Source organism: Delphinus delphis, chromosome 7, assembly GCF_949987515.2.
Source record: "Delphinus delphis chromosome 7, mDelDel1.2, whole genome shotgun sequence".
In the NCBI taxonomy this organism is placed as follows: Eukaryota; Metazoa; Chordata; class Mammalia; order Artiodactyla; family Delphinidae; genus Delphinus; species Delphinus delphis.
The window spans coordinates 37710845-37738055 of record NC_082689.1 but is presented as its reverse complement, the minus strand read 5'-3'; the positions used below and the strand labels follow the sequence as shown (position 1 = coordinate 37738055).

At 40.8% G+C, this 27211-nt stretch overlaps 1 protein-coding gene and 1 pseudogene across 1 annotated transcript in view; one reads left to right on the top strand and one right to left on the bottom strand.

The window, feature by feature from the left end:
* Positions 1-1132: 1132 nt before the first annotated feature.
* The window catches only part of RFTN2 (raftlin family member 2), a 60295-nt gene continuing 34216 nt past the window's right edge, over positions 1133-27211 (bottom strand). The window contains exons 8-9 of the mRNA XM_060015608.1: positions 14541-14619; positions 1133-2782 (exon numbers count right to left, since the gene is read on the bottom strand). Coding sequence (XP_059871591.1) covers positions 2510-2782; positions 14541-14619 — 352 coding nt within the window. The 3' untranslated portion in view covers positions 1133-2509. The remainder of the gene's footprint in view (positions 2783-14540; positions 14620-27211) is intronic.
* Positions 3544-4407, top strand: LOC132428071 (small ribosomal subunit protein eS1-like; annotated as a pseudogene).

The following is a 27211-nucleotide window of genomic DNA, read 5'->3' as shown; positions in this document are numbered from 1 at the left end:
CCCTAAGGAATTACACAGCGTTATGAAAAGAACTGAATGTACAACTGGTAGATAATGATAAGGTTACTCACATTTAACTTCTTAGGCATATAGAGTCCAAATTTTGTTACTTTTTCTTTTTTAAAAGAGACTCAGAGTTACTTATATATAATTAAAATGCTCTAGAACCATTTGGTCATTGTTTATTCACTATCATACAAATTTGCCACATAACTTAAGGGTAACTGTTGGAGTAACTGTTTATAAAATAGGTTTTAAGGGTATGACCACTAAGTTTATCCTAATAAAAAGATTTTTTTAATAAGAAGAAATAACAGATTAGAAACAAATTGTGAAAAGAAAGTATTCTTATACAAATTTTTAAAAAATTAAAAGAGATTTCTGAGTTTTCCTTTAGTCGATATAAATTTCTTTCTCTGTTTTTTTTTTTTTTGGGGGGGGTGTTACGCGGGCCTCTCACTGCTGTGGCCTCTCCCATTGCGGAGCACAGTCTCCGGATGCGCAGGCCCAGCGGCTCACGGGCCCAGCCGCTCTGCGGCATGTGGGATCCTCCCGGACCGGGGCACAAACCCACGTCCCCTGAATCGGCAGGCGGACTCTCAACCACTGCGCCACCAGGGAAGCCCCTTCTTTCTCTCTTTTTAATACTTCAAATCCCTTCTTTACACTAACAATATACCAGAATCTCTGCCTGTTGTAGACCCTGGCATTAGGAAAAACTGTCTGATCTTTCTGAGTTCATTACCTGTGTTTCATAACTCATGGCATTTTGTGGGCTCCAGAAGTAGTATTTATTTCTACCAAAAGTTCACCAACTCATGAATATGGAACTCAGGTTCATCTAAAAGTCAAAACCAAAAGCACTTCTGCAAATACTGTTGATAGCTATTTCCATAGAATAATACGGAGCATAATATTCTTCAGTTCCTTTATACCTATAAAGGTAATGCTTCTGCACGGTAGAAGTAGAATAATTCCATGTCAATCTTACCAACAATTCATGGAGATCAACATAGTTTAGTTACACCATACATTTTTTTTTGAAGTATGGTTGATTTACATTTACATAACAGATTTACATAAAAACTTTATTTATTTATTTTTTTGGCCACACTGTGCGGCATGCAGGTTCTTAGTTCTCCAGCCGGGGATTGAACCTGTGCCCCCTGCATCGGGAGTGCAGAGTCTTAACCACTGGACCACCAGGGAAGTCCCTAGTTACACTATATATTTGATAACATGTAATACATATCTGTCATATGTGTAAAACATTAAGAGCATTTGTGTTCAATAAAACAATAGCCCAATTACAAATGACATTTTATTATTCAAATGACTTTATAATGTCAACACCAATGCTAATAAAAATAATATAATAGGCTGAACTCATCAATGGCACAGTTGTAATTCATTTGAAGTAAACCACATTTCAAAGTAAGCCTTTCGTAGATAAATGAAAATCCTCTATTTTGTAAAATTTTAATCTTTACCTGTTAAAGGCTGGGCAAGGCAAAGGCATCCCTACTAGCAGAGCAAGAAAAGCAGAGATGGAACAGATAAGTCACTGTACACGTTGCATGTGCTATGAGCACCTTTTTACTCCTGCAGGACTGAAAATTCTGGGTTTCCACATTCTTCATGCTTTAGCAATCAAAATAAAAGCGTAATTCATATCTAGGCTGATAAAAGACTTGTTTCCATTTAAAGTTGATGTTTCCCTTTTCAGACTACTTACAATTTAAAAGAAAGAAAATTAATTCTGTCTATTACGGTTTTTAAATATTGAGGTTGTGGGTTCTTCTCATATTGAATTTTAAGGGATGGTGCTTTGCTGTGTTTCTAGGCTATCAGACACAAGAAAGTTTAAACTCAATGAATTAGTACGAGGTTGGTAACATGGTGACCCTTTAAAACCAAAGACATACAAAAAGGATTTTTTTTCAAAGAATATTTTAACAAATAAGGGTTTGCTTTGTACATACCTACCATAGTTAAAGACAAAATTTAGATTAATTGTTATATTCAGGAAATAGGTACTTTATTAATTAGCCGTGTGTGTGTGTGTGTGTGTGTGTGTGTGTGTGTGTATGTGAAAGAGAGAGAGAGAGAGAGAGAGAGGAAGAATTTTCAGCTTAAGTAAGGCTCTAACCTGTGAATTTTCTAATTAAGTGAAAATACTGGTTGAGATATTTAGTTGTCTTACCAGGAATTGTAAGAAAAGTATACCTTACACATTCATGAGACACTGAAGTACATTGGTTAATAACCTCATAAGACATCTGCTTAAACAGATGTTTTAGTTGAGAAAACTGTAAACATGATTCTAAATTTACAAATATGTTGGTTATTCTTCCTTGCCTGGAAGGTTGAGCCAAAGTTTACGTAGATTAGAGGAAAGCCTGAGTCTGGAAAAATTCAAAGTATTCCATAAATGCAGATAAAGCAATACAATAAAGTAACTTGGCAATTATTTTAATAATTATTTACAAGGCCTCTGTTCCTTCTTTGCTCACATACAAGTGACCTGAGTTACTCCATCTTCCTGGTCAAACTGTCCATCATCTATTTCCCGCAGGACACTGTCACTGTTGCTGAACCCGGAGAAGCTGCTGTGCTGGGCCGGCCTCTTCTCCTTCATCCAGCATTCTCGAGAAGGAGCGAGGAGGCGCGCCTCGGGCGGGCTCCAGCCCTCTGCAGGGTGTGACAGGGCCGTGTCCAATCCGACGCTCCTACTCGTTACTTTGCTCCTGTCTTCACCTTTCACGTGCCGGCCGCCTTTCCTCTGAAACACAAGAGATTGGCAACCAGGAGTTAAAAGAATGGGCGCCGTCTTGTCCCGCTGGTCTAGTTCCCTGCCCGCTTCTCTTCAAGGGCCAGCTCGGGCCGCCCTTCACGTTCCCTCCTCCCCGCCCTCCAAGCGAAGGTGCGCTCCCCCCTCTGTTCACACCACTTGGTGGCTTCCTGGCCCATCGTTCTCCTCATCGGCGGGCGGGCTGTGTGCCCCTGTCTGGGTCCTCAATGACACCTCTGAGGAGAGGGACCTGCTGAGATCTTATCTGGGGGAGCAAAGCAGGTAGAGATACGCTAAAACCTCCATTTTCCTTCTAGGTGTTTGTCGGGATCTGAGCAGCAGAAAAAGTACCCCAGAGGCTACCTCTCCCCCATTTCTATAGGAATAGACTGCACAGGTGATTCACACTGAGATCATATTGGAATAAGGGGCACCTTTCTAGGTGGAGCAGACCCCTGTCCTTGTCCTGCTACAAGCCGCTTCTGCCTGACACAGTGGGATTGCTCAGCGGCGGGACCAGCTCCTGCAGACTGTCAGAGAAGCTGCGGGTATTTTCACTATGAAATATTGCTGAGGCCTGACCTCATCCTTGCTGCGGTTCGCAGTAGAAAGACGTGGTCTCTGCCAAGGTAACTTAAGTCAAACTAAGATATCTAAGTCAACAGACGGAGAGCTCAGGGAGAGAACTGTGGATCCTCAGACTCCTGATGAGCCTACAGGGGCTTCTTTAATACCGATAACATCCTTTTGGCTCTCGGAGCAGCGCCATGGCGGTAGGAAAGAACAAGCGCCTTACGAAAGGCGGTAAAAAGGGAGCCAAGAAGGAAGTGGTTGACCCATTTTCTAAGAAAGATTGGTATGATGTGAAAGCGCCAGCTATGTTCAATATAAGAAATATTGGGAAAACACTAGTCACGAGAACTCAAGGAACCAAAATCGCATCTGATGGCCTCAAGGGTCGTGTGTTTGAAGTGAGCCTTGCTGATCTGCAGAATGATGAAGTTGCATTTAGAAAATTCAAGCTTATTACTGAGGATGTTCAGGGCAAAAACTGCCTAATTTCCATGGCGTGGATCTTACCCGTGACAAAATGTGCTTCATGGTCAAAAAATGGCAGACCATGATTGAAGCTCACGTTGATGTCAAGACTACCGATGGTTATTTGCTTCGTCTCTTCTGTGTGGGTTTTACTAAAAAACGCAACACTCAGACTCGGAAGACCTCTTATGCCCAGCACCAGCAGGTCCGCCAGATCCGCAAGAAGATGATGGAAATCATGACCCGAGAGGTGCAGACAAATGACTTGAAAGAGGTGGTCAATAAACTGATTCCAGACAGCATTGGAAAAGACATAGAAAAGGCCTGCCGATCTATTTATCCACTCCATGATGTCTTTGTTAGAAAAGCAAAAATGCTGAAGAAGCCCAGGTTTGAATTGGGAAAGCTCATGGAGCTACATGGTGAAGGTAGTAGTTCTGGAAAAGCTACTGGGGACGAGACAGGTGCTAAAGTTGAACGAGTTGATGGACATGAGCCACCAGTCCAGGAATCTGTTTAAAAATCAGACTTTTAATGGTGACAAATAAAGACCTCATTTGTGCTAAAAAAAAAATACTGATAACATGACAGATATTAGATCATGATCATATACTCAGGCACAAAAGCTGAGTAAGGATAAATAAGATAAAGATAAAATTTAAAAAACATTAAAAAAGCCCAGTAATTTCCCAGATTACAAAGAGTTTATTTGCTTAAAGCTCATTTATATGTTAGTTGGGAACTAGGATTACATTTTCTCAAATGTGAGAACTAAATTTACTCAAAAAAAACTCAGAAAAATATATAGAAGTCAGATGCCTAGGCTAGTCTTACGAAAGTTTGTTAATCCATAGGTTTCTTGAACTATAGTGTATAAAATAGAAATGCATGGACTTCCCTGGCGGTCCAGTGGTTAAGACTCCATGCTTCCACTGCAGTGGGCGCGGCTCTGATCTCTGGTCGGGGAGCTAAGATCCCGCATGCCGTGCGGTGGGGCAAAAAATTAAAAAAAAATAAAAGTAAAAGGATTTCATACTGGCTTTCATGGCAAATATACCATGCAAACAGTGGTATTAAACTGAATTTTGCGGGCTACTGTGGAATGTAACCACGGTTGATGGCACTGTTTGTATAGGAAGATGCAGGCCTCAGTGTGTTGCATTGAAAGGAGTGTGTTGGCAGCTCATCTTTTTCTTGGCTGAGTTACTGGAGTCCTTGGACAAGTTGAAAGGAACAAGTCTGCAGTGGGTCCTGCCTCAATAAAGGCCCACTCTTACAGCCCAAGTCAGACATAGCTTGATGGTAGGGACATTTTCATTTGCATTCATCAAGTGCAAGTCTCAGATCTCAAATCTTTTCCCTTTTTATTCCCATTCACCAAATGTACTGAATTTAATACAAGCAGTGGAACCTGACAGACTTACTCTCAGGGTAGAGGATTTGAGAATGTCTCGTTCTCCCTGGCATTGGGACGCTGGTCAGTGAGGATATAGCCTTTTGGCTGCAGGCGGGGCTGACCGGTACTGCTCCTTTCTCAAGCCTAGCTACTGGCTCCTTTCCCACAGGCACAAAGGATGCATTCACTCCTGAATGACCTCTCCTGTTGACTGAATGAAATGGGAAGGAGGGGGAGCCTGGGAGCACTTGGCAGCCTGGATCTTTCCTTTTTCACCAGCCCCAGGGCCAAAGGTGAATTTTGCAATAAATTCCTTCTTGTACATCAGCCAATAGAGGCCAGCTCTCACATACTCAATGAGAATTTTCTTAATAAAAATTGGGTATTAAATAAGATAGTGACAGTAATTCACTTTTAAATAAGTATTAATAAGTAAACAGCCACCAAAATTTAAATATTAGAAGATGACAAAATACCTAACTCTATAAAAGATTTCAGAACAAACTCTATTCTTTTTTTACCAAGTGACTTTTAATAAATACATGTTCAGCAGTGATGTCACCTCCCTCACTCTACATGAAATAATAGCTTTTCCAACAAACCAAATTGCAATGTTCTTATAACTTAGAGTGTAGGAGACTGAAACATGACCAAGTCCTTGGAGATCATCTACTTTAATCCCTCATTGTACAGAGGTAAGACCCAGAAGGAAGATGGTATTTGTCCAAGGTCAGGGAGTAGCTGGCTTTGAACTGGAGCCGGAGTGTCTTACCTTATTTTTTTCACATTATCTGCTCTGCAAAAATATGAGTAGATTTGTGGTCAAAGATTTGTATGTTTCTCAAATAAAAGTTTCCAATTACAAAAATAGTACACGCTCAGTGTAGAAAACCAGGCAAAAATAAAGAAAAAAGCAAAACCCACCCACAAACCCATCTCACAGAGATACCACTGTTTAAATTTGGCATGTTTTACTATGTATTTGCATATGCACACATGGATGTGTACAGCTAGCTCACTTTTGCACTTAACACTCACTATATTTTGAGTATTTCACTATGTCAATAAAGAGATTTTTCATGCAACATTGCCAGACTTATTCATATAGGGTCTCACTTTCTTCTGATATTTTCACTGTAGAATGAGAGCAGATTCTACCAAGAGTTGCATGCAGATCTAATGCTACCCTTTGATAAAATCAATCAACTTCTTAGAATCATCCTCATTTACTAAAAATGAATGACCCATTTCAAATACACGAGACTCAGTGACAAACCAGTCTCAGGTAGGCTGTCCTACCAATGTATCTTTCATTTTCCACTGTTGACATCTTAAAAACAAAAGTAAAAGAACAAAGTCAGAATTATACCAGCAATCGTAAGACTTTGCATTGTCTTGGACAGTGTTATGATGGATAGAGTGGAAGAGTAGCTAAAAAATATGGTTTATAAAGTAATAAAAACATGGAGTGGACATTCAAGATTTCTCTTCCTTGTGTGTCTCAGGGTTGAAAGAGGAATAGGAAGCCACTGTAAGACTAAGTGTGACTCCAGTACCAGTTAGAAGAGTCCGAGCTTTTGAATCATGCAGAGAAACCCCAACCCTTCTTGCTCACAGAATATGTTCCTGAGTCATCCAAGCTTGGGGCTGTCAAAATCATTCAAACCTGGGAAGGGAAAAAGGTGTCGTGGACAACCATCTTTCCAGCTAGCTTTCCTATCCACCTTCCTCTCTACTGCAGTGTGGGCATGTGACCCAATCAGATCCAATCAGAGTCCTTCCCTGGGATTGCTATATTGACTCTAGGATAAAGAAGTTCTTTCTAAAAATTGAAGTATAATTGATTTACAATATTATATTAGTTTCAGGTGTACAACAGTGATTCAATATTTTTATAGATTATACTCTATTTAAAGTCATTATAAAATATTGGCTATATTCCCTGTGCTGTACAATATATCCTTGTAGCTTATTTATTTTATACATACATACATACATATTTTATATATACATTTTATACATAGTAGTTTGTACGTCTTAACCCCCTACCCCTATCCTGCCCCTCCCCCTCCTTTCCTCTCCCCTCTGGTAACCACTGGTTTGTTCTTTATATCTGTGAGTGTGCTTCTTTTTGTTATATTCATTTGTTTGTTTTATTTTTTAGATTCCACATATAAGTGATAACATACAGTATTTGTCTTTCTCTGTCTGAGTTATTTCAAGAAGTTCTTTCTTTTTGATGAGGTGGCCATACTCACCTCATAAGAAGCCCTCTGCACATACATACGTAGAAGCTGAAACAAACAGAACATCCTGGGGCTGTTGAATCTCTGGAATCAGTCCCTGAGGCACTGTTTTTGGTAGCTCTCTTTTTGATATTATGAGCTATGCCAGAATCCTTCCCACCTAGAAGCCAATAAATTCCCTTATGGACAGCGGCTAATCTGAGCAGGGTTTCTGTCCCTTACACCCCAAGGGACACCAATAAGTCATGTGGAAACAAGTGTGGGTGGCCCAGAAGAGGGCTACTCTCCAGCCTGAACACTGCTCTGTGGCTGCGGTTGAGCCCTCGTCCCTTCTGCACACACCAGTAAGAAGCCCATTTGCTTTGAGTGAAAAGCATTCCCTAGATGAAGGACTTCATTAATGATAAAAGCAAAATGCTTTCATTTTTATCTATACATGATGTTCTTTGAGGTACCTGACATCTTCTATTTATACTGCCACCAAATTAGATTTCACATAGACTTCAACTGAGGATACTAACAGCTAGTGAATGAAATATGACCCTATGACTTTCCAATAATTTCAAATGACTGGAAAAGTAAGAACAAAGTTTGATTAAATAATTATCTTACCATGCAGTAAGGAAAGAAGTTAATGTATATGTTAAACATTTCTTAGTATTCATGTGATTTTTTTTTTATTATTATTATTTTAATTTATGAATTTATTTATCTTTGGCTGCGTTGGGTCTTTGTTGCTGCACACAGGCCTTCTCTAACTGTGTCTTGGGGGGGCTACTCTTTGTTGCGGTGAGCGGACCCCTCACTGCAGTGACTTCTCCTGTTTCAGAGCACAGGTTCTAGGCACACAAGCTTCAGTAGCTGTGGCACATGGGCTCAGTAGTTGTCGCTCGCCGGCTCTAGAGCACAGGCTCAGCAGTTGTGGCGCACGGGCTTAGTTGCTCTGCGGCATGTGGGATCTTCCCGGACCAGGGCTCGAACCCAGGTCCCCTGCATTGGCAGGCAGCCTCTTAACCACTGTGCCACCAGGGAAGTCCCCATGTGATTTTATTTATAGTTACCGTCAAAAGATCTAATTCAGAACATTTCTGTGACTGCAGCTCCTTCACTTCTGGGTTTGTATTAGAGAAATGATTCAATAGATGTGCCCAAGAAGTCTTTACCACTTGAAATCATTCGTTTTGAGATACATTTTAAAGATAAGAAAATAATTTGAATGCAAAACTTCTCTAAAGGAGAAAAACAAATGTAAATTGGAACCATTTAAATTTAACTCCTGTCTCCCAGGGTCTATTCTCTCTATCTTTCTTTTAATAACAGAACTCTGCACCCACCTCACCACCAATGCCTTGCAATTTTTAGCTGGGCATGTAGTATTTCACTATGGTACCAGCACATGGTTGCCCCAATTACATTTCCCAGCCTCCCTTGCAGATGCTTGTGGTGACATAAAGTTCAGGCCAATGGGATGTGAGAAGAAATATGTCTGTGACTTGGGGGTCAGTGCCTTAGAAGCATGCCTGGAATTTCCTACTTCTTGCTGGCTGGACACAGCAATGAGTGAAGAAGCAGTCCTGGGTCCAGAGGCAGAAGCCAAATGTTGAGGGTGGCAGAGCTGACCAGTCATGATGCAGAGCTTTGCCCACCCTGGATTGCCTGCCCATCTTTAGATAATTATGAGAGAGACCCTTCTGTTGTATTTAAATCATTCTAATTGGTCTTTTTGGCATAGCATCTTAGTAACTAATTAGTTACCACTTAATAACTAACAAAAAAATTGTTGGCAACTAATTCTTTTTAGCTTAATTTTTCCCAACTTTCCAATTATGAAAAATTTCAAATATACAGAAAGTTTAAAGGATACTACAATGAACCTACTACCTAGTTCAAAACTTGTTAATATTTTCCATATTTGCTTTATATATATATAAATATGAACATATATATATATATGTTCATGTGTGTTTTTTTGAACGTCAAAAAGCATCAATGCACTACATTCCTACATATTAGCTGAAGGTAATTTTTAGCTGGAGAAAATGGAGGGTCAGTAGGAGTTTCTGGATTTTTTCTTCAGTTTCTCCATAGAGTTAGTGTTTAATCATCTAGTATTGAAAGAAAAACATTCCTATGAAAACAAAAGCAACATTCCATGTGACCAGGTGCTGTGCCCAGCCCCCTACGTGTTTTCTAACTGAATCCTCCTCCCAACCCTGTGGTAGGTACTAACATTGTCCATTTTACAGATGAGGACACGGAGGCTTGGACAGCCTGGCAGAAGCTGTTTGTACACACACACACACACACACACACACACACACGCACGCACACACACACACACACACACACACACACACACACCCATCCCCTGGAATCCCTTTCATGGTTTGTTGTCTACCCCTAAGAACACCACTGGATGGAAACCCTACTCTGAGTCAGGGGAAACTAAATACTTTTAAATGACCTGTTGTTTCTTATAAATAATTATCAAAGGGAAATGGGCTGAAGAATTTAACTGAAATAAAGATTTTTAGGTAATAGAAAAATCTGATGAGTTTTTTACTTGAGTCAAAGAAACAGAAAAGTTAAGAAAGAAGATCTTGGAAGAAAAATTGAGAACATTTAATAGATGGAGGTAAAATCCTGGTCAGAGTCTCTTACCCTGCTTAGCGTAGCAATCACTTCCTTGAGTCTATCAAGAGCCCTCCCCCCAAAATAAAGAAAAAAAATTTTAAATAGATAAAAGGAAGAGCAAGATAAAAAGAACCTTGCTTTCGGGGCTTCCCTGGTGGCGCAGTGGTTGAGAGTCCGCCTGCCGATGTAGGGGATGCGGGTTCGTGCCCCGGTCTGGGAAGATCCCACATGCCGCAGAGCGGCTGGGCCCGTGAGCCACGGCCGCTGAGCCTGCGCGTCCGGAGCCTGTGCTCCGCAACGGGAGAGGCCACAACAGTGACAGGCCCCCCCCCCAAAAAAAGAGAAAAAGAACCTTGCTTTATTTATACTACAGAGCCTCATGTAGAGGAAATGGAGGTTAACAATCTCATTATACTTCATAAAAATTCCATTATCCAAGGAGAGTTTTTACTGAAGGACAAAGGTATAAAAAATATAGCCTATGTGATTTATAAAGCATGCAATCTTTCATAACATTTTTATTTTATTTTTAAATTAAAAAAATAAAATTATAAAGCATACAGTCTTTTAAATTTTAAATTTAAAAGTAAATATGTAAAAGTGTAAAGTTCTATGAATTTTAATACATGTGTATAAATTTGTGTACAAATCATAATCAGGACACAGAACAGTCCTATTATCCCGCTCAAAACCCCCCATGCTATCCCTTTATCACACCCTTCCCCAAACCCCAAATCCCTGGCAAGCCATGATCTGTTATCCACAGTACAGTTCTGTCTTTTTGAGGATGTCATATAAATAGAATAGCACAGGGACTTCCCTAGTGGTGCAGTGGTTGAGAGTCTGCCTGCCAATACAGGGGACATGGATTCGATCCCTGGTTTTGGAAGATCCCACATGCCTCGGAGCAACTAAGGCCATGTGCCACAACTACTGAGCCTGTTCTCCAGAGTCCGCGAACCACAACTACTGAGCCCACACACCGCAACTACTGAAGTCCATGCGCTCTAGGGCCCAAGCACTGCAACTACTGAACCTGCGTGCTGCAACTACTGAAGCCCAAGCTCCTAGAGCCCGTGCTCTGCAACAAGAGAAACCACTGCAGTGAGAAGCCCATGCACCACAATGAAGAGTAGCCCCTGCTCGCCACACCTAGAGAAAGCCCGCATGCAGCAACAAAGACCCAATGCAGCCAAAAATAAATAAATTAAAAAAAAAAAAAAAAAGAATAGTACAGTCTATAACCTTTTGAGACTGGCTTTTTTTTTTTGGCTGCACCATGCAGCTTGCAGGATTTTAGCTCCCCAACCAGGGATTGAACCCAGGCCCCGTCAGTGAAAGTGCCAAGACCTAACCACCGGACCACCAGGGAACTCCCTGAGACTGGCTTCTTTTAATCAGCATGCTTTGTGAGGTTAATCCACGCCATTGTGCACATGAGAGTGCATTTGTTAGTGGTATTTCATTGTATGGAAGTACCACAGCCGTTTGTCCATACACCTGCTGAACACATTTGGATTTTTTCCAGTTTTTGGAGATTATGGATAGAACATATAAACATTTATGTGTAGCTTTTTGTGTGAACGAAAATTTTTATTTCTCTAGGGTCCATGCCCAAGAGTGGGATTGGTGGTCGTATGTAAGTGTATGTTTAACCCCATGAGAAGCTGCCAAACTCTTTTCCAGAGCGGGTGCACCATTTTGCATCCCCACCAGCAGCGTTTGATAGTTCTGATTGCTCCTCATCCTTGCTAGTTCTTAGTGTTGTCAATATTTTTTAATCTTAGTCATTCTAGTAGATGTATGGTAGTGCCTCATCATGGTTTTTATTCGCATTTCCCTTAATGACTAATGATTTAAATGTTTTTTTATGTGCTTATTTCTCATCTACATATCCTCATTGGTTAGATGTCCAAGACTTTTAACTATTTTTTACCTGCATTGTTTATTTATTTTTTAACTTTTGAGAGTTCTTGATACCTTCTGGATACAAGTCCTTTGTCATATACGTGATTTGCAAAGTTTTTTTTTCCTCCCAGTCTGTGGCTTTTCTATTATTTTCTTAGTGTTATTCACAGAGCAAAAGTTTTAAATTTTGATAAGGTCTAATTTATCAATTTTTTAAAATGAATTATGCTTTTGGTGTCATGTCTAAGAACTCTTTGCTTAGCTCCAGTTCAGAAGATTTTCTCCTATTAATTTTTTTCTAAAATTTTTCAATCCTAAAACAAACTATCTTTCAATAGCTTAAAGAAAATTGAGGCAGTAATTAGGAGTATAAATATTTTGAATTGATATTTTCCGTATTTAAAAAAATTCTCAAGCTATCTAGAATATTGTATAAAAACATATTTGTGGACTATAAACAAATTCCAAACGTAAAGGTCTTTATAACTTCAGAAGAAAAAATTCCAATCACATGATGTATTTCCACTAGAGAAAATTAAAAGAATTTACAAATTGGTTTCCTATTATAGCTATTACATACTTCAGCTCCAGACTGAACCACCTACATGTTCTGCCTTGAAATAATCTCAATATCCTGAGATTTCCTGCTAGGAAAATTAAAGATTTATCAAAGGAAGAAATAGTAAATCCCTTTAGAAGTAGAATTCTAAGCTATAAAATATATTACTCCTGGGCTTCTCATTGATGAAAACTGACCATTTATGTACTTCCTTACTATTATATAAATGAGCCAGAAATTTTATATTACAATGGATATAAATATAAAGATTACCCAAAGAAAAGCTACCACTAGACTACTGAATGGTATTTAAAGTTAAACAAAAAAAGCTCAAATATTTTCAGGGAATCAGAGAACTGATATCTAACCCTAAGAAGGGAGACCATGAAGCAGCTGAATTTGGGTCTTATATCTTCACAAACACCAATTCCAGGGCCCTCAGTTAGTCAAAATCCCATGAGGCTGTGAATTCTGTTGATCTTTCTCAAAAATGATGGCTGTTTGCAGAATATTTAAAAAAAAAAAAAAGAAAAGAAAGAGAAAAGAAAAGGCTGTAGCATGGTGAGAAGTTGCTTTGGGGAAGGAGAAAGAAGAATGAAAACCTTTTCTGGCCATTCTTTACATAGATCCACCTTGCTTCTTCTTAACCGAATATTTCTTAATGAACTCGTGAACTTGAGCCACTCTCACCGGGGTTGGGAGGCCCTGCTCACCTGTGGGCTCTAATTCAGTCTTTCTAAAATCTGTGTACTTGATCACTCTGCTCTCCTCCCATGGGAGGAATATCCTATCCACCTTTCCGCCTCTCTACCTGCTTACCTATGGAACCAGCTAGAGTCTTTCCAAAATTAATGTGAGACAACGTAGCATGGCTGCATTACATACACTGTCAGTCTAGCTTTGCTAGTTTAGAAAACTTGAAAGTTTTCTAAAACAATATTTTCTTGATATACAGAAAAAGAATCACTTCAAATAATTTTCTGGTCTATTTGCAAACTTCCTGTTTTGAAGGTTATGCTTTAATTAATTAATGCACAGATTGCTTCATTCAATGATACTATTCTAGGTGTGAATCTGGTAGGGGTCTATTAAGGATAAGGTGACTTGAGGCTCAGTAGAGCCCTTCAGCAAAGGGCTGAAAAATTATGACCTTGAGGAGACAATACAAAAGTGCTGTCAGAAGTCAAGATAGACAAGATCACACAGATATCACGCACATTCACTTATAAGGCTTATAACTGTGGAGAGGAAAAAACTTTTCCTCTATCATCTTATGTTCAGTCTCTCAGACCAACAAATTAAACTAAAAAAAAAGATTAATAGGAGAAAAGGTTTGTTTTGGGTGCACATGGCGGCTGCACAGAGAAGTGAAAACCCAAACAGGCAGTTAGACCGGGAGATTATATATCATTTTACAAGGGGTGATAAATTGTGGTGAAGTGACTAGACAAAGGAAAAGGGGTTTGGGCTTCTAGGGGCAGTAGATTGTGGGAAGGCAAGTATTTGGGGAAACTAAGGGAAAAGAAGGCTTTAGTAAGGTTTGTTTGTGGGGACTACAGTCTGTGTTGTTTCCAGTGATAAGAGTCATCTCTGGTACAGGAGAGGGAGGCAACTTTACAAATGGAAATTTCTTTCACCTTTTAAAAGGGAAATTTATGCTCTGCTTTTGTCAGAAAGGGAGAGGGTAGAGAGGTCCTCCTGTGTCTGCTGTTTTTTAATTGCCTTTAGCTCAAAATAGTAACCCTTATGCCCAAGTGGCATATTTTAGAGTAATATTCTGGTCCCCTTCAGAACTGTCTCACATGCCTGTTTGCTGGCACATTTCCCTTGTTATATGCTGGTTCAGAAGACTGTTTCCTTATCAACTCCACACTTCCTCATCTGTTCACCATTTAGAATTACAAAGAGAGTTTAAGGCTTAAATGCTTCAGTGTAACATTTAGTTCATAAAGCATCAATTTTACTCACTTCCGGTGTTTGAGTGGCTGAATTCCACATAACTGGTCTCTGAAGGAACACAACCTGCTTTGTAGCCAAATTCCCTTCACTGCAAATTAAAACAATAGCATTAGTATTTGTAAATTAGTAATTCTCTCTATATTTCACACTTGGCTAGAATGTTCCCCATGTGTCCTTTGTAGAATAATCTTCTGATCCAACAATAACTAGGAAATATGATTCTATATAAGTTGCAGCAGATAAAACAGGGGAAAAAAATCCCTAAAAACTAAATATGGTCGTTACAAAAGAAATTTTTTTTTTTTTTTTTTTTTTTCAGCACGCAGGCCTCTCACTGTTGTGGCCTCTCCCGTTGCGGAGCACAGGCTCCGGACGCGCAGGCTCAGCGCCCCCTGCATCGGCAGGCGGACTCCCAACCACTGCGCCACCAGGGAAGCCCCACAAAAGAAAATTTTAACGTTTAAAACTTGTCATCTTACTGTGCTAACATACTTAGTTTCATCTCTTTGTGTCACCTCCTACTCTTTTATCAACATGTGTATTTCTGCATGTCTATAACTTCTGCGTATTTGCATTCTGTATTCTATGCTTACCCTTTTTCTTGTTTGTACAGTAGGATGATATTCTTAATAGCTGCATGATATCCCAAAGAATTAAGATACCAAAATGTACTAAGCCTTTCCTTTATTATTGTAAAATTAGGCTGTTTCCAGTTTTCTGCTAATTATAAATAATGCTGTTATAAAAATATGTACAGTCTTCCTTATTCTTTATGACTTATTTCCTTGAGATAAATTCTCAGGAGTGGGATTATTAGGCCAAAAGGGTATGATTTAAGCTCCCTGGTATGCACTGTCAAATTTGTCTCATAAAAAGAAGAGACCAGTGTGGGCTGCCACGTGTGAGAAATTTTATATACACTTTCCATTGAGGGACTTCAGCCACAGCTATTTTCATTTTCAGATGCTTCTTTGTAGTCAGCTACTCAATATTCTCCTTATTTAACTACCATCATGGCAAATTACCCCTTGCCAAAGACTACTTGGGGTTTGGATTTCTCTGAAATGCTTTTCACAGAGTCTCCATGGATTTATGGGGAGGAGTGTCTGTAGTTAATGTTGCTCAGTTACGACTTTTATTATGCAAAAAACCCAAACAAAACCTCACTATTAGCTGCATTTTATGCTGAGCTCCTTTTCTGGAAAACAAATGCAACATTGAAACTCTGGCCTTAGTGGTCAACCCCACACCATTTGAAAACCCCAAACTTACTGATACTATTGAATTTTGAGAAACCGCAAATCTTCCCACAAAGTGGTAATGAGAGACTGCTACTTTTTTATCTTTATTTTAAAAAGACTGCGTCTAGTCTAATCTTATTTTAGTTTGACTCAATCTCTGATTAGAAGAAAAGACTTGTTGTGAAATATATCCTAACTTTTGGGAACAACTTGAATCATCAGGAGACATCAGTTATGACACAGGTAGGGACTAGCGGTGTATAGAACAGGCTGGTTTATTTGGGAGGCTGGGAGGATACTCGAAAGGCCAGTGGCTTTGGAACCAGATGAGCCCTGGGTTCAAGTCTCAACTCTACTGTAAAACAAAGAATGTTGCCCACCACCCAGTTCTACAAGAATCAAGTCATTAGTCACTGCAGCCACTAACCTACAATTCACCGTGAAAGGAATTCCGGTGAAGGCACTCGGTGCTCTGGAAAAACAAGCCCTTACATAGCTAGAAATATTTCAGGAGAAATTTTTTTATGAACCTGGATTCTTACATCTTCCCATACTTAGAAAAGATCTAACGTCATTAACTGAGATACCTGTTCCTCATGACTAACCTTCTACCTGATGTGTGTCTGATTGCACGTGACCCTTCTCCAAAACAACAAATATATACTGACCTGCCCGCCTCACCTCTTGGGAGCAGTTCCTCAGAGCTCTTTGAGAGACTGTATCCTGGGCTAGAGTCCTTAGTAAGTCCCCAAATAAAACTGAAACTCACAGCTCTCATTTCATGTTGGGGTTTTTTTTGCCATGACACTACAATAGCCGACGATACCACCTCATAGCTGGTGACTTTGGCAAAGTTTCAAAATTCTCTTACATTTCCTATCAGGGCCTTTGTGATGGTTAAATAAGTCAGTGTGTATGAAGAGCCTCTACCGTGCCTGTCACTGGAAGGAACACAGCAAATGGGATTTCCCTCCAGTTCCTCCATTCGTTTAATGAAATGTGGGGTGGGTTAAGTGGGAGGAAAATATCTCAGAATTAAGAATATCTTCCAGAGAAAATAGTCAAGGGAAAGGGGACACAAGAATAGAGAAGACAAAAGGCTTCCTAGGTCTTTTTACCTCTGCGAAGCTCATTGACACTCAGTATGAATCTTTTAAGATTTAGCTCTTCCTTCTCCTCCTCACAAAACGTATTACTCAGGCACATCAGCCTATAACAACTCTAGCTTACAGAATTTTATGTTAATTAAAAAAATTAAAATGTCCCATGTTATGCCCAAATTTAAAAACAATTCACTCCTTGCCTCCCCCCATTGCTTCAGTGAAGGGAGAGATTTCTTAAACAATACACCAAAAAGGGTAAAAATTGATATATTTGCATATTTTAAAATTAAAAACTTCTGCTAATCGAAAGACATCATAAAGAGTAAAAAGACAAGCCACAGAATCAGAGATCATTGCAACACACGTAGCAAATAAATTAAGTCTCATCCAACATCTATTTAAAAACTCCTATAAGTACAATTTTAAATGTGGGCAAAAGACTTAAGCAGGTACTTGACAAAAGAAAAATCTCAGTGGTCAATAGACATATGAAAATGCGCTCAATTTTAGTAGCAATTTGGTAAATACAAACTAAAACCACCCTGAGATCATACTATCTATACAGTTACCAGAATGACAAAATTTAAAAGTATGACCAATTTTTTGTTGGAGCAATGGGAACTTTCACATCCTGCTGGCGGGAGAGTAAGCTGCAATATTCAACTTGGAAAGAGTCTGGCATTTATATCTAATAAAGTTAAAGAAGTGCCCTGTGAGCCAGCAATTCCACTTCCTGGTCTACACCCTGGAGAAACTCATACCTACACACGACATGGATAAATCTTACAATGCTTTTCTTTTTAATTGAATTTTTAAAATTTTATTATTTTATTTATGGAAGTATAGTTGATTATATGACAATATTATGTTAGTTTCAGGTGTACAACATAGCAATTCAATATTTTTATAGGTTGTACTCCATTTAAAGTTACTACAAAACAGTGGCTGTATTTCCCTGTGCTGCACAATATATCCTTGTTGCTTATTTATTTTATACATAGTTGTTTGTAATCTTACAATGTTAAGTGAAAGAGGCAACATGTGGAAGAATATATATAATTCCATTTTTAAAAATTCAAAACAGGCAAAACTAAATCGTACTGTTTAGGGATTCAAAGGTGAGTGGTAAGACTATTAGGCAAGATAAGGAAGTGATTATCTTAAACGTTGGGGTAATATTGCCTCTGCGTGAAGGGAGTGGGTGTGATAGGGAAACACATGGGGTACTTCTAGGGTGCCAGCAATGTTCTCTGTCTTGCCCGGTGGTAATTACACAAGTGTTTGTAGAATTATAATTATGCACATTTGTGTTTTATGCACTTTCTATATGCATTTTATTAACAAAATTGTTTTAAGAGTATATGTAATGCTGATATGTAGGAGAATGGTTGTGGATTTATACATGATAAAAATTCTCCCTCCCCTTTTACATTTATTGTTTTGGTAAAATCTGTATTGAATTCTACTTTTTTTTAAATTGAGGTATAGTTGATGTACAATATTATGTAAGTTTCAGGTGTACAACATAGTGATTCACAATTTTTAAAGGCTATACTCCATTTATAGTTATTATAAAATAACTTGGCTATATTCCTTGTGCTGTACAATATGTCCTTGCAACTTATTTATTTTATACATCGTAGTTGTACCTCTTAATCCCCTACCTCTATCTTGCCCCTCCCCCTCCCCTTCCCCCTCGCCGTCCCCTCTTCCTACTGGTATCCACTAGTTCTCTGTATCTGTGTGAGTCTGTTTCTTTTTTGTGAGACCTATGAGTTTTAAATTAGGAGAGGTCTTTAAGAATTCATTCACCTGTACCTACTTTTCCTTGAATATATCCTGCACTTTGCTGACTCTGCTATGTGCTTATGGTTGCCAGAACGAGGAGATACTTTGTGGTATTCATACTTCCACTTTACATCTTCTGTGCTCATAGCAGACATCATTAACTGATCACGTTCTTTTCTGCTGATCCTGGTTTTAGAATCCTTGTTTTTATGGTGTTTAGGCAGCCACTACCCACAGGCCAGTGCTGCTGGTCTATTTATTGTTTGACACCTATTTATTGTTCCTGGTTAGCCCTATCTGCCACCAGAAATATTCGCTCTAGAACTACTTTTGGAAGCTCTATTCTTTCTTAACGGTGCCTGCACCTCAGACTTCTCAGCCCCCACAGACCTCCTCTCCTCTTTCACTAATGTCCTCTACCATGTTCACCTGCCTTACACTCCACTTTTTTCATTATTGCTTCCCCAAGGAAACTTTTTATACATTTTCTCCCGAATTCCTTCCCCTTGCCCCATTAAATTTTAATAACAAAGATATGCCATGTATCTGTCTATGTACTGTGACCTTTTGGAGAGCCACAAACCTTTGTAATATCTAAGATTTTTTCACCTCCCCCATAACCAGTTTTCACCCTCTTGTGGTAATGTCACCTCTATTGAGAATATATGCTCTAGACCACTGTTCCACATTCGTTATTTGTGACTGTATTGTCTCTCCAAGTAGATTATGAGTTCCTGGAAGCCAGGGTCTGCCCCTGGAGCAGGTAAAATATTGCCTTATACATACCAGGCACTCAATAAATATTTGAGTTGAACTGAAAGAACTTTGTTTAAAATAAAATGCAAGAATGTGAATCGGTTTGAATACGAACTGATCTGGTTTCAAATGAGTGGCTTATTTGCAAGTGCTTAGTCACTTGTGAAATAAAAATCTTGTAAACAGATTCCTTTATGGCTTCAAAATCCATTAGACTAGAGAAAACAAAATTGTTAGGTTAATTTGTATTTTCTGATTAGTTTTGCATCATCTTATACATTAATTAATTGCCATGGTTTAAAACTGAGTTCCCTTACTGAGTTTATGATTAATTTCTCTACACAAAACTTCATTCGTTTTCTTGTCCCAACCCTGTTCCCCTCAGGATTGAGGCATATCAAGGAAAGGGGCAGGGGGGCTTCCCTGGTGGCACAGTGGTTAAGAATCCTCCTGCCAATGCAGGGGACACAGCTTCGAGCCCTGGTCCGGGAAGATCCCACATGCTACAGAGCAACTAAGCCTGTGCGCCACAACTACTGAGCCTGTGCTCTAGAGCCCGTGAGCCACAACTACTGAAGCCCACGTGCCGCAACTACTGAAGCCCACGCACCTAGAGCCCGTGCTCTGCAACAAGAGAAGCCACCGCAATGAGAAGCCCGTGCACCACAACAAAGAGTAGCCCCCGCTTGCCCCAACTAGGGAAAGTCCATGCCCAGCAATGAAGACCCAACACAGCCAAAAAACAAACAAACAAACAAATAAATAAATAAAATCTGTAAAAAAAAAAGAAAAGGGGGGGTGAAACCAAGCAGGACCCCGTGGGGCCTTTTAGGTACAAAAGCCCCTCTGTGTCCCCTGTTTCTTGTTTGTAGAACAAAAGGCTTTAGTTTTCTAGGTCTTTCCTGAGTTCTAGAGATCAGACACAAGCAGTTAAAGATTAGGACAAGAGGCACAGGACTCTTAGTTCTTCCAGAAGGGATATCTGATGCATATCTTTAAGTTGTTCTGTAGAAATTAAGACCCCCCCACCCAGGTGGAGGATGGTGGCCACATGCTGACCACAAGCAGGGAGACCCCAAACTGGTTGGAACCAGAAGGTTGAGATTCCCAAAACATCGCCCTGTTACCTCACCACCAACCAATCAGAATGTCCATGAGCTGATCATGCACCCTACAACCCTCTCTCCTAACACTGTCTTTAAAACCCTTGCCTGTGGGCTTCCCTGGTGGCGCAGTTGTTGAGAGTCTGCCTGCCGATGCAGAGGACGCGGGTTCGTGCCCCGGTCCGGGAAGATCCCACATGCCGCAGAGCGGCTGGGCCCGTGAGCCATGGCCGCTGAGCCTGCGCGTCCAGACCCTGTTCTCCGCAACGGGAGAGGCCACAACAGTGAGAGGCCCGGGTACCGCAAAAACAAAACAAAACAAAACCCTTGCCTGAAAGCCATCGGGGAGTTCGGGTCTTTGGAGCATGTTCTCCTTGCTTAGCACCCTGCAAATAAACTCTTACTTTGCTGCAAACATCTGCTGTTAGCTTGGCTTTCTGCACCATGGGCACATGAGCCCTTGGCTCGGTAACGCAACTCAGAAATAAATGAGTAAAATCCTGCTTTTAAAATATGAAGTAGGGCTTCCCTGGTGGTGCAGTGGTTAGGAGTCTGCCTGCCACTGCAGGGGACATGGGTTCGAGCCCTGGTCCGGGAAGATCCCACATGCTGCGGAGCAACTAAGCCAGTGTGCCACCAACTACTGAGCCTGTGCTCTGGAGCCCGTGAGCCACAACTACTGAAGCTGATGCGCCTAGAGCCCGTGCTCCGCAACAAGAGAGGCCGTGATAGTGAGAAGCCCGCGCACCGCAACGAAGAGTAGCCCCCGCTCGCTGCAACTAGAGAAAGCCCACAAGTAGCAACGAAGACCCAATGCAGCCAAAAATTAAAAATAAATAAAAATTTATTTTAAAAATATGAAATAAACTTTACTTTTTAAAAGTAGAATTATAAAATTAAATTTTAGCTTGCACCTTTGTAAGCTAGTCCTTAGTCACGAAGTTCCTTTGCCTTATGACCTTCATTTGTTTCTCAGGTATCAGTGCACATGTTAAAGACAAAAAAAGGCACTTCCACAATTTAGCTCCTCCCAACCCCTCCTCCTGACAAAATGTTAGAAATTTAAGTTCAGATAAAGAAGTGTGGTAACTAGAAGTATATGTAATAGACAAATTGACTATTTCTAAAAAAAACGTGGGCCTTATAAAAATGCTGCTCACTGCAAGATTGCTACAAGCTTAACTCACAATGGAATTACATAATACTGTGTCCACAGAAGTTAAAGCAGAAAGGGAAGAGACTGTCATGAAAATGGACCAAACGTGAAACCCTCGACTCTCCCTCTACTGTATATAAATAAACAATTCCTGCCTTGGCTGCCACTTGGGACTTAGAGGAACTTATTTGTGCACTTAAGTGTCTCAAATAACTGCAAAGACTTCTAGTGCTTCTGAGCTGTGGTGACCACAGAGCTGTGGAGCCTTTTCCCTCAGGGGCTGCAGAAAATGGAAGAGGGGGCGGGGCGCCTGACACCACAGTGAGCAGAGGATTTTCTCTTTTTGTTGTTCACATCTTGTCCTTTATGACTAGAATTTTTTTTTTTTTTTTTGGCTGTGTTGGGTCTTCATTTCTGTGCGAGGGCTTTCTCTAGTTGTGGCGAGCAGGGGCCACTCTTCATCGCGGTGCGCGGGCCTCTCACTATCACGGCCTCTCTTGTTGCGGAGCACAGGCTCCAGACGCACAGGCTCAGTAGTTGTGCCTCACGGGCCCAGTTGCTCTGCGGCATGTGGGATCCTCCCAGACCAGGGCTCGAACCCGTGTCCCCTGCATTGGCAGGCAGATTCTCAACCACTGCGCCATCAGGGAAGCCCTATGACTAGGCTATTTAATATTCTCTGTACAGTGTAACTTGATTTATTGTACCAAAAGCCCCCGCCTTTAAATTCTGTCTTCTGAGATATAAATGAGCGTGTACACTTTTCTTCTATCTTGTGTTCTAAAATGCTTTCTTTTCCAATGTTAGGTTATAATTCCATATTTCTGCACGTGCATCAGAATCACCTTGTATTCTTGTTAAAATGCACATTCCCCATTCCCTGCCCACCCCAGATTATTACTGGGGAGAGGGGAGCTGATCTGAGGTGACCAAACAGAGGGAACTTTGGCTTCTCCTTCCATTTTCTTCTGGAGATTATTTTAAGGTCAGCAATATTAGCTGCTTGTTCAGCTAATTTGATCCTCTACCAGATTTGCCCTGAAGAATTTAATGTAAATTTTCACCTTGATTTTTTTGAAAAGGATTGGGCCTATTTGTATAGTTAATTATATAGTGATAAGGATTAAAAAGGGATTCTGGCAAGTTTTCAGGGCTGATAACAATAACCCTTGAATAAGGTAGTGGTATCAGATTACCACATCTTGATGTTTCCATGGTAACACAGCTTTAAACCTCAGTGGTATGGTCTTGCCTAAGGTAATGGAGCCAACAACCTTAACCTAAAGGACACTCTGGGAAAACAACTTTCTGCAATCTGATAACAGGATGTATTTGTTTGTTTTTATTGAAGTCTAGTTGCTTTATAATACTGTGTTAGTTTCAGGTGTACAGACAGTGATTTAGTGTTTTTGTGGATTACATTCCATTATAGGTTATTACAAAATAATGAGTATGTGAGCAGATAGGGTGGTTGGGGGGGGTCCCCAGAAAAAGAGAACCAGGCACAACTTTCTTGACATAAGAGAGGCCATTTTGTGATCTAAGCCTGGCCGCTATGCTTGCCCTTGAACAGGTCTCAGCAAATAATGACCTTAAGGGAAAAAAGGAATGCAGGAACAAATGAAAAGCATTCATGAAACAAGAATTCAGCAACAAAACAGTCCTAGGTCCTCCTCAAGGGATGTCCATAACAATCTTATACAGATCTTTGAGTTCTGCAGGAACTAAGGCCCCACCCAGGTGGAGTATGGTAACTACAGGCTATGACCTCAGCCTGGTCAGAACCTAAGGAATGATGACATTGACCTTTTCTGACTCTTGTGACGTCAATCAACTAAAGTTTAGACTCTGGTTAACCTTCCCCCCCAATTCTATGCAGAATTCTCCTCTGCTCCAGCCCCTTCATGAACACACACGTACCCTTAGCTTGAAACTCCCCTAGTTTTGCTGTTCGGGGGAACACTGCTTTGGGAAAGATCCCCCATGTTCTCCTTACTTGCTGCAAGTAATAAATCCTTCCTTCTCCTGATCTTGGCTTGGTTGTATATTTTGGCTTGACACCTACCAGGAGGCGAACCCAGTTTTCGGGTAACAGGTATAATTCCCTGTGCTGTACAGTATATCCCTGTTGCTTATCTATTTTAAATGTAACAGTTTGTATCTGTTAATCCCATAAGCCTAATTTGTTCCTCCCTCTTTCCCTCTTCCCTTTGATAACCACAAGTTTGTTTTCTATATCTAACAGGATACATTTGCGTAAGGAAAGAAATGAGAGGAAAATACATTACGTAGAGACCATTCAAGTTTTGGCTTAGGTGATAGAAGAGTAGAAAAAATTGAAATGACTTAAGACATTATGGTTTTATATGAGTCAAAAATATTTAAGGAAGAAAGTTTTCACTGGCAGTAGTTCTAAGTTATGTTTTAAGACATGTGGGCCCAAAAAGAAAGATGATAACATTAGTTTCTCTGGGTATGAGCATAACGTGTAAGCATGTATCTTTATAGCGTCATTATTTATTTCTGTCCCTTTTATTGGCTTGTAATACTCAGTGATGATTTTGTATACAGTGAACTACAGTATTGACATTTTCTGAAATATCCTGATTTAGGCCAGGCCAAGCCATCATGCTTTTACAATTGGCTTCAACTTCTTAGGGATTCTGGTTCTGCGAAAGGATTAAATCCTGTCTAATAGCTCTAATTTATTAGCCTAGTATGCACAGGCCCTGCATTATCTTGCTTAATCATCAAGATAATCCAGTGAAGTTGATATTGTATCATTTTCCAGATGAGGAAATTGAGACTCAAAGAGGTCCCCAAAATCATATGGCTGGTAAATGGTGAAGGTGTAATTCAAATGAGATCTGCTTAGCTCAAAGCCTGGACCATTCTTCTAGTTTCAGAAACTAAAAACTTTCAGGCAATATCCCCCACCTGGACCAAGATGAACTGCACGTAATTTTTTTTTTTTTTTTTTTTTGTGGTACGTGGGCCTCTCACTCTTGTGGCCTCTCCCATTGCGGAGCACAGGCTCCGGACGCGCAGGCTCAGCGGCCATGGCTCACGGGCCCAGCCGCTCCGCGGCATGTGGGATCTTCCCGGACCGGGGCACGAACCCGTGTCCCCTGCATCAGCAGGTGGACTCTCAACCACTGGGCCACCAGGGAAGCCCACACGTAATATTTTTATTTACATTTAAAGATGACCTGGCTCATGAAAGAATGCTGGTTGTGGTCCATGAACTCACAGAAATGATAAACCATCTTTGAGGAAGGAATCAGTCCATCTGAAGAGTGTATTAAAGGGAAAAATAAGACAAATAAAGACATGGAGCTGCAGCAAGGGAACAAAATGGATGAAGAGGAAAAAGAGAAGAAAACCATGTCTCAAACCCCAAATTCCGCAGGACAGGACTATGGTGCAAAAAAGGGTTTACCAGAAGTTGCCCTCGGTGTTCCTTTTTACCTGATATCATCTGCACGAAAAAGTTGTGGTGGAAAGTATTGTGGTACCTGCCCTATAGCCCTGCATCCTTGAGGGGTCCCCTGGCAGGACTCTTGCAGTTTACCAGAAAAATGTTCCATAGTTCACAGTATCAGGGTCAGTTCTTCTGGATGCTGGCTCTTAAGAATTCACAACCTTCTAGATTAGAAAAGAGTCTGGAAAAATATGTATCAGCCTTTTATCATTGGTTATTTTATAGTTATTATATATAGTGGTATTAAATGTTGAGAAATGTTTACTTCCCATGTTAAAAAAAAAAAAAGATGACCTGGCTGAAGGTGATTCCTATCCTGTGTGCACTGGAGCAGCTAAGACCAGCATGTGACTGTCATAGGGTCAGCATATTTGGACAAGAATAAAAAGGCCCTGCCTTGTGTGGAGGCTTGTGCCAGACACTGGTGGGTGGGGCTGGGTGACGAGGCTGCTAGCTGCAGGGCCTTGGAGGGTCCTGGTAGCCCCTTTGCTAATTTTTTTTTTCTTTTTTGGCTGTGCCCCGCACGGCTTTTGGGACCCAAGTTCCCTGACCAAGGATTGAACCTGGGCCACCACAGTGAAAGCGCTGAGTCCTAACCACTGGACAGCCAGGGAATTCCTGCCCCTTTGCTATTTTAATTGCACGTAAGATGAGCCTTCACAAGGAGGGCCTGAAAGGTCCAGTCTGCCTCCATGGTGTCTTGGTGGATACCAGGGGTACTGAAGAAGCTGGGAATGGTGGTGAGGCAGTGGTGCTACCTCTGCTCCAAGGATAACATACAGCCACTCCTCACTCCAGTGAGCCGCCTAATCACTTGGTCCAGCCTGTGACCTTACGCAGTTTGACACGCAGGACAAGGTGGTCAAGCCAAGCATGGCTCCAGGCTCCACCACCCTTCCCCATCACAGTATACTTGAGACCTCTTCCTTCCCACCTTTGGTCTCAGTCTTGTTCTCATTCCCAAACCAAGCAGGAGATGCTCAAGGAGTGCCAGCCCGTGTTCTATGGCTCAGCATCCAACCTATTAGTCTTGCCATCTAATCTAGTGCCTAGTGAGTCATTCTCGTCACTTTAGGAAATATTTAGACTCATGGGAACAGAAGCCCTGAGTGAATAGGAGGGAGGAATGAAAAATATATTTTTCATTGGGGAAAAAGGAACATGAAAGGTTCAGAACTCAGAGCACTTTTAGAAACGGTTAACTATAATGGGCCAATGAAACCCTAAATGTACACCTAGGAGAACCACCGAAAAGAGGTGAGGAGGCCAAATACACAAGTTATTCGGAGGGAGGGTAGGGAGTGGGATAGACCAGTGGCTTGGCAGATGGAAGATGAGGGGTGGCAGCGAAGTGGGATTTCTTTCTCTCTCTCCTGCAAAGATCCTCAAATGTTGATGAGCTTCTGAAGCTTGTGAAAATGGAGATTCATGGACCCTACCCTCAAAGCTTCTGACTGTCCCATTGGGATGAGCCTCTGGCATGGGTGTGTTCCTAGGTACTTCAGAGCATTCATATAGCTTGGTCTGAAGACCAGATCTTGAGAATTACTGCTGTACTGTGATCTGACAGGTATGTCACAGATTTTTAAAAGTTGGGTAATAATTCAGAGAGTTGTCACTCACAGTTTGAGAACAGTTACCAATAAATCTCTGAGAAGAAAAGCACATTAATTGCTTTGCTTACTTCTAACTCCTCCTTTTAAAGCTTGAGTGTCTTTACTCTGTATCCATTCTTATCCCTCTCTCCACCTGAAGAAGGTGTGGCTTTATTATAGAGCCATGTCCATCAAATGTTTTTAAAGTCTGTGGGGAGGTAGGGTTACTGGCCAGGGGTAAAGTTGCTAAACTAAAGGGTGGATGAGACTGAGGAAAGGGGAGCTGCTTCCCTTAGCTATACGTGACAATCAATGTTAAACCGTGGTCGACTCTGCTTAAAGGGAAGGCCCTTTATTGTCCTCTACTGTACTGTCCTCTACTATACTGTCCTCTGCAGGTAGTACCAGCCAGGCAGGGCAGCCTTGGCAGTCAGTCATTTTCTGGATGTTGCAGAGG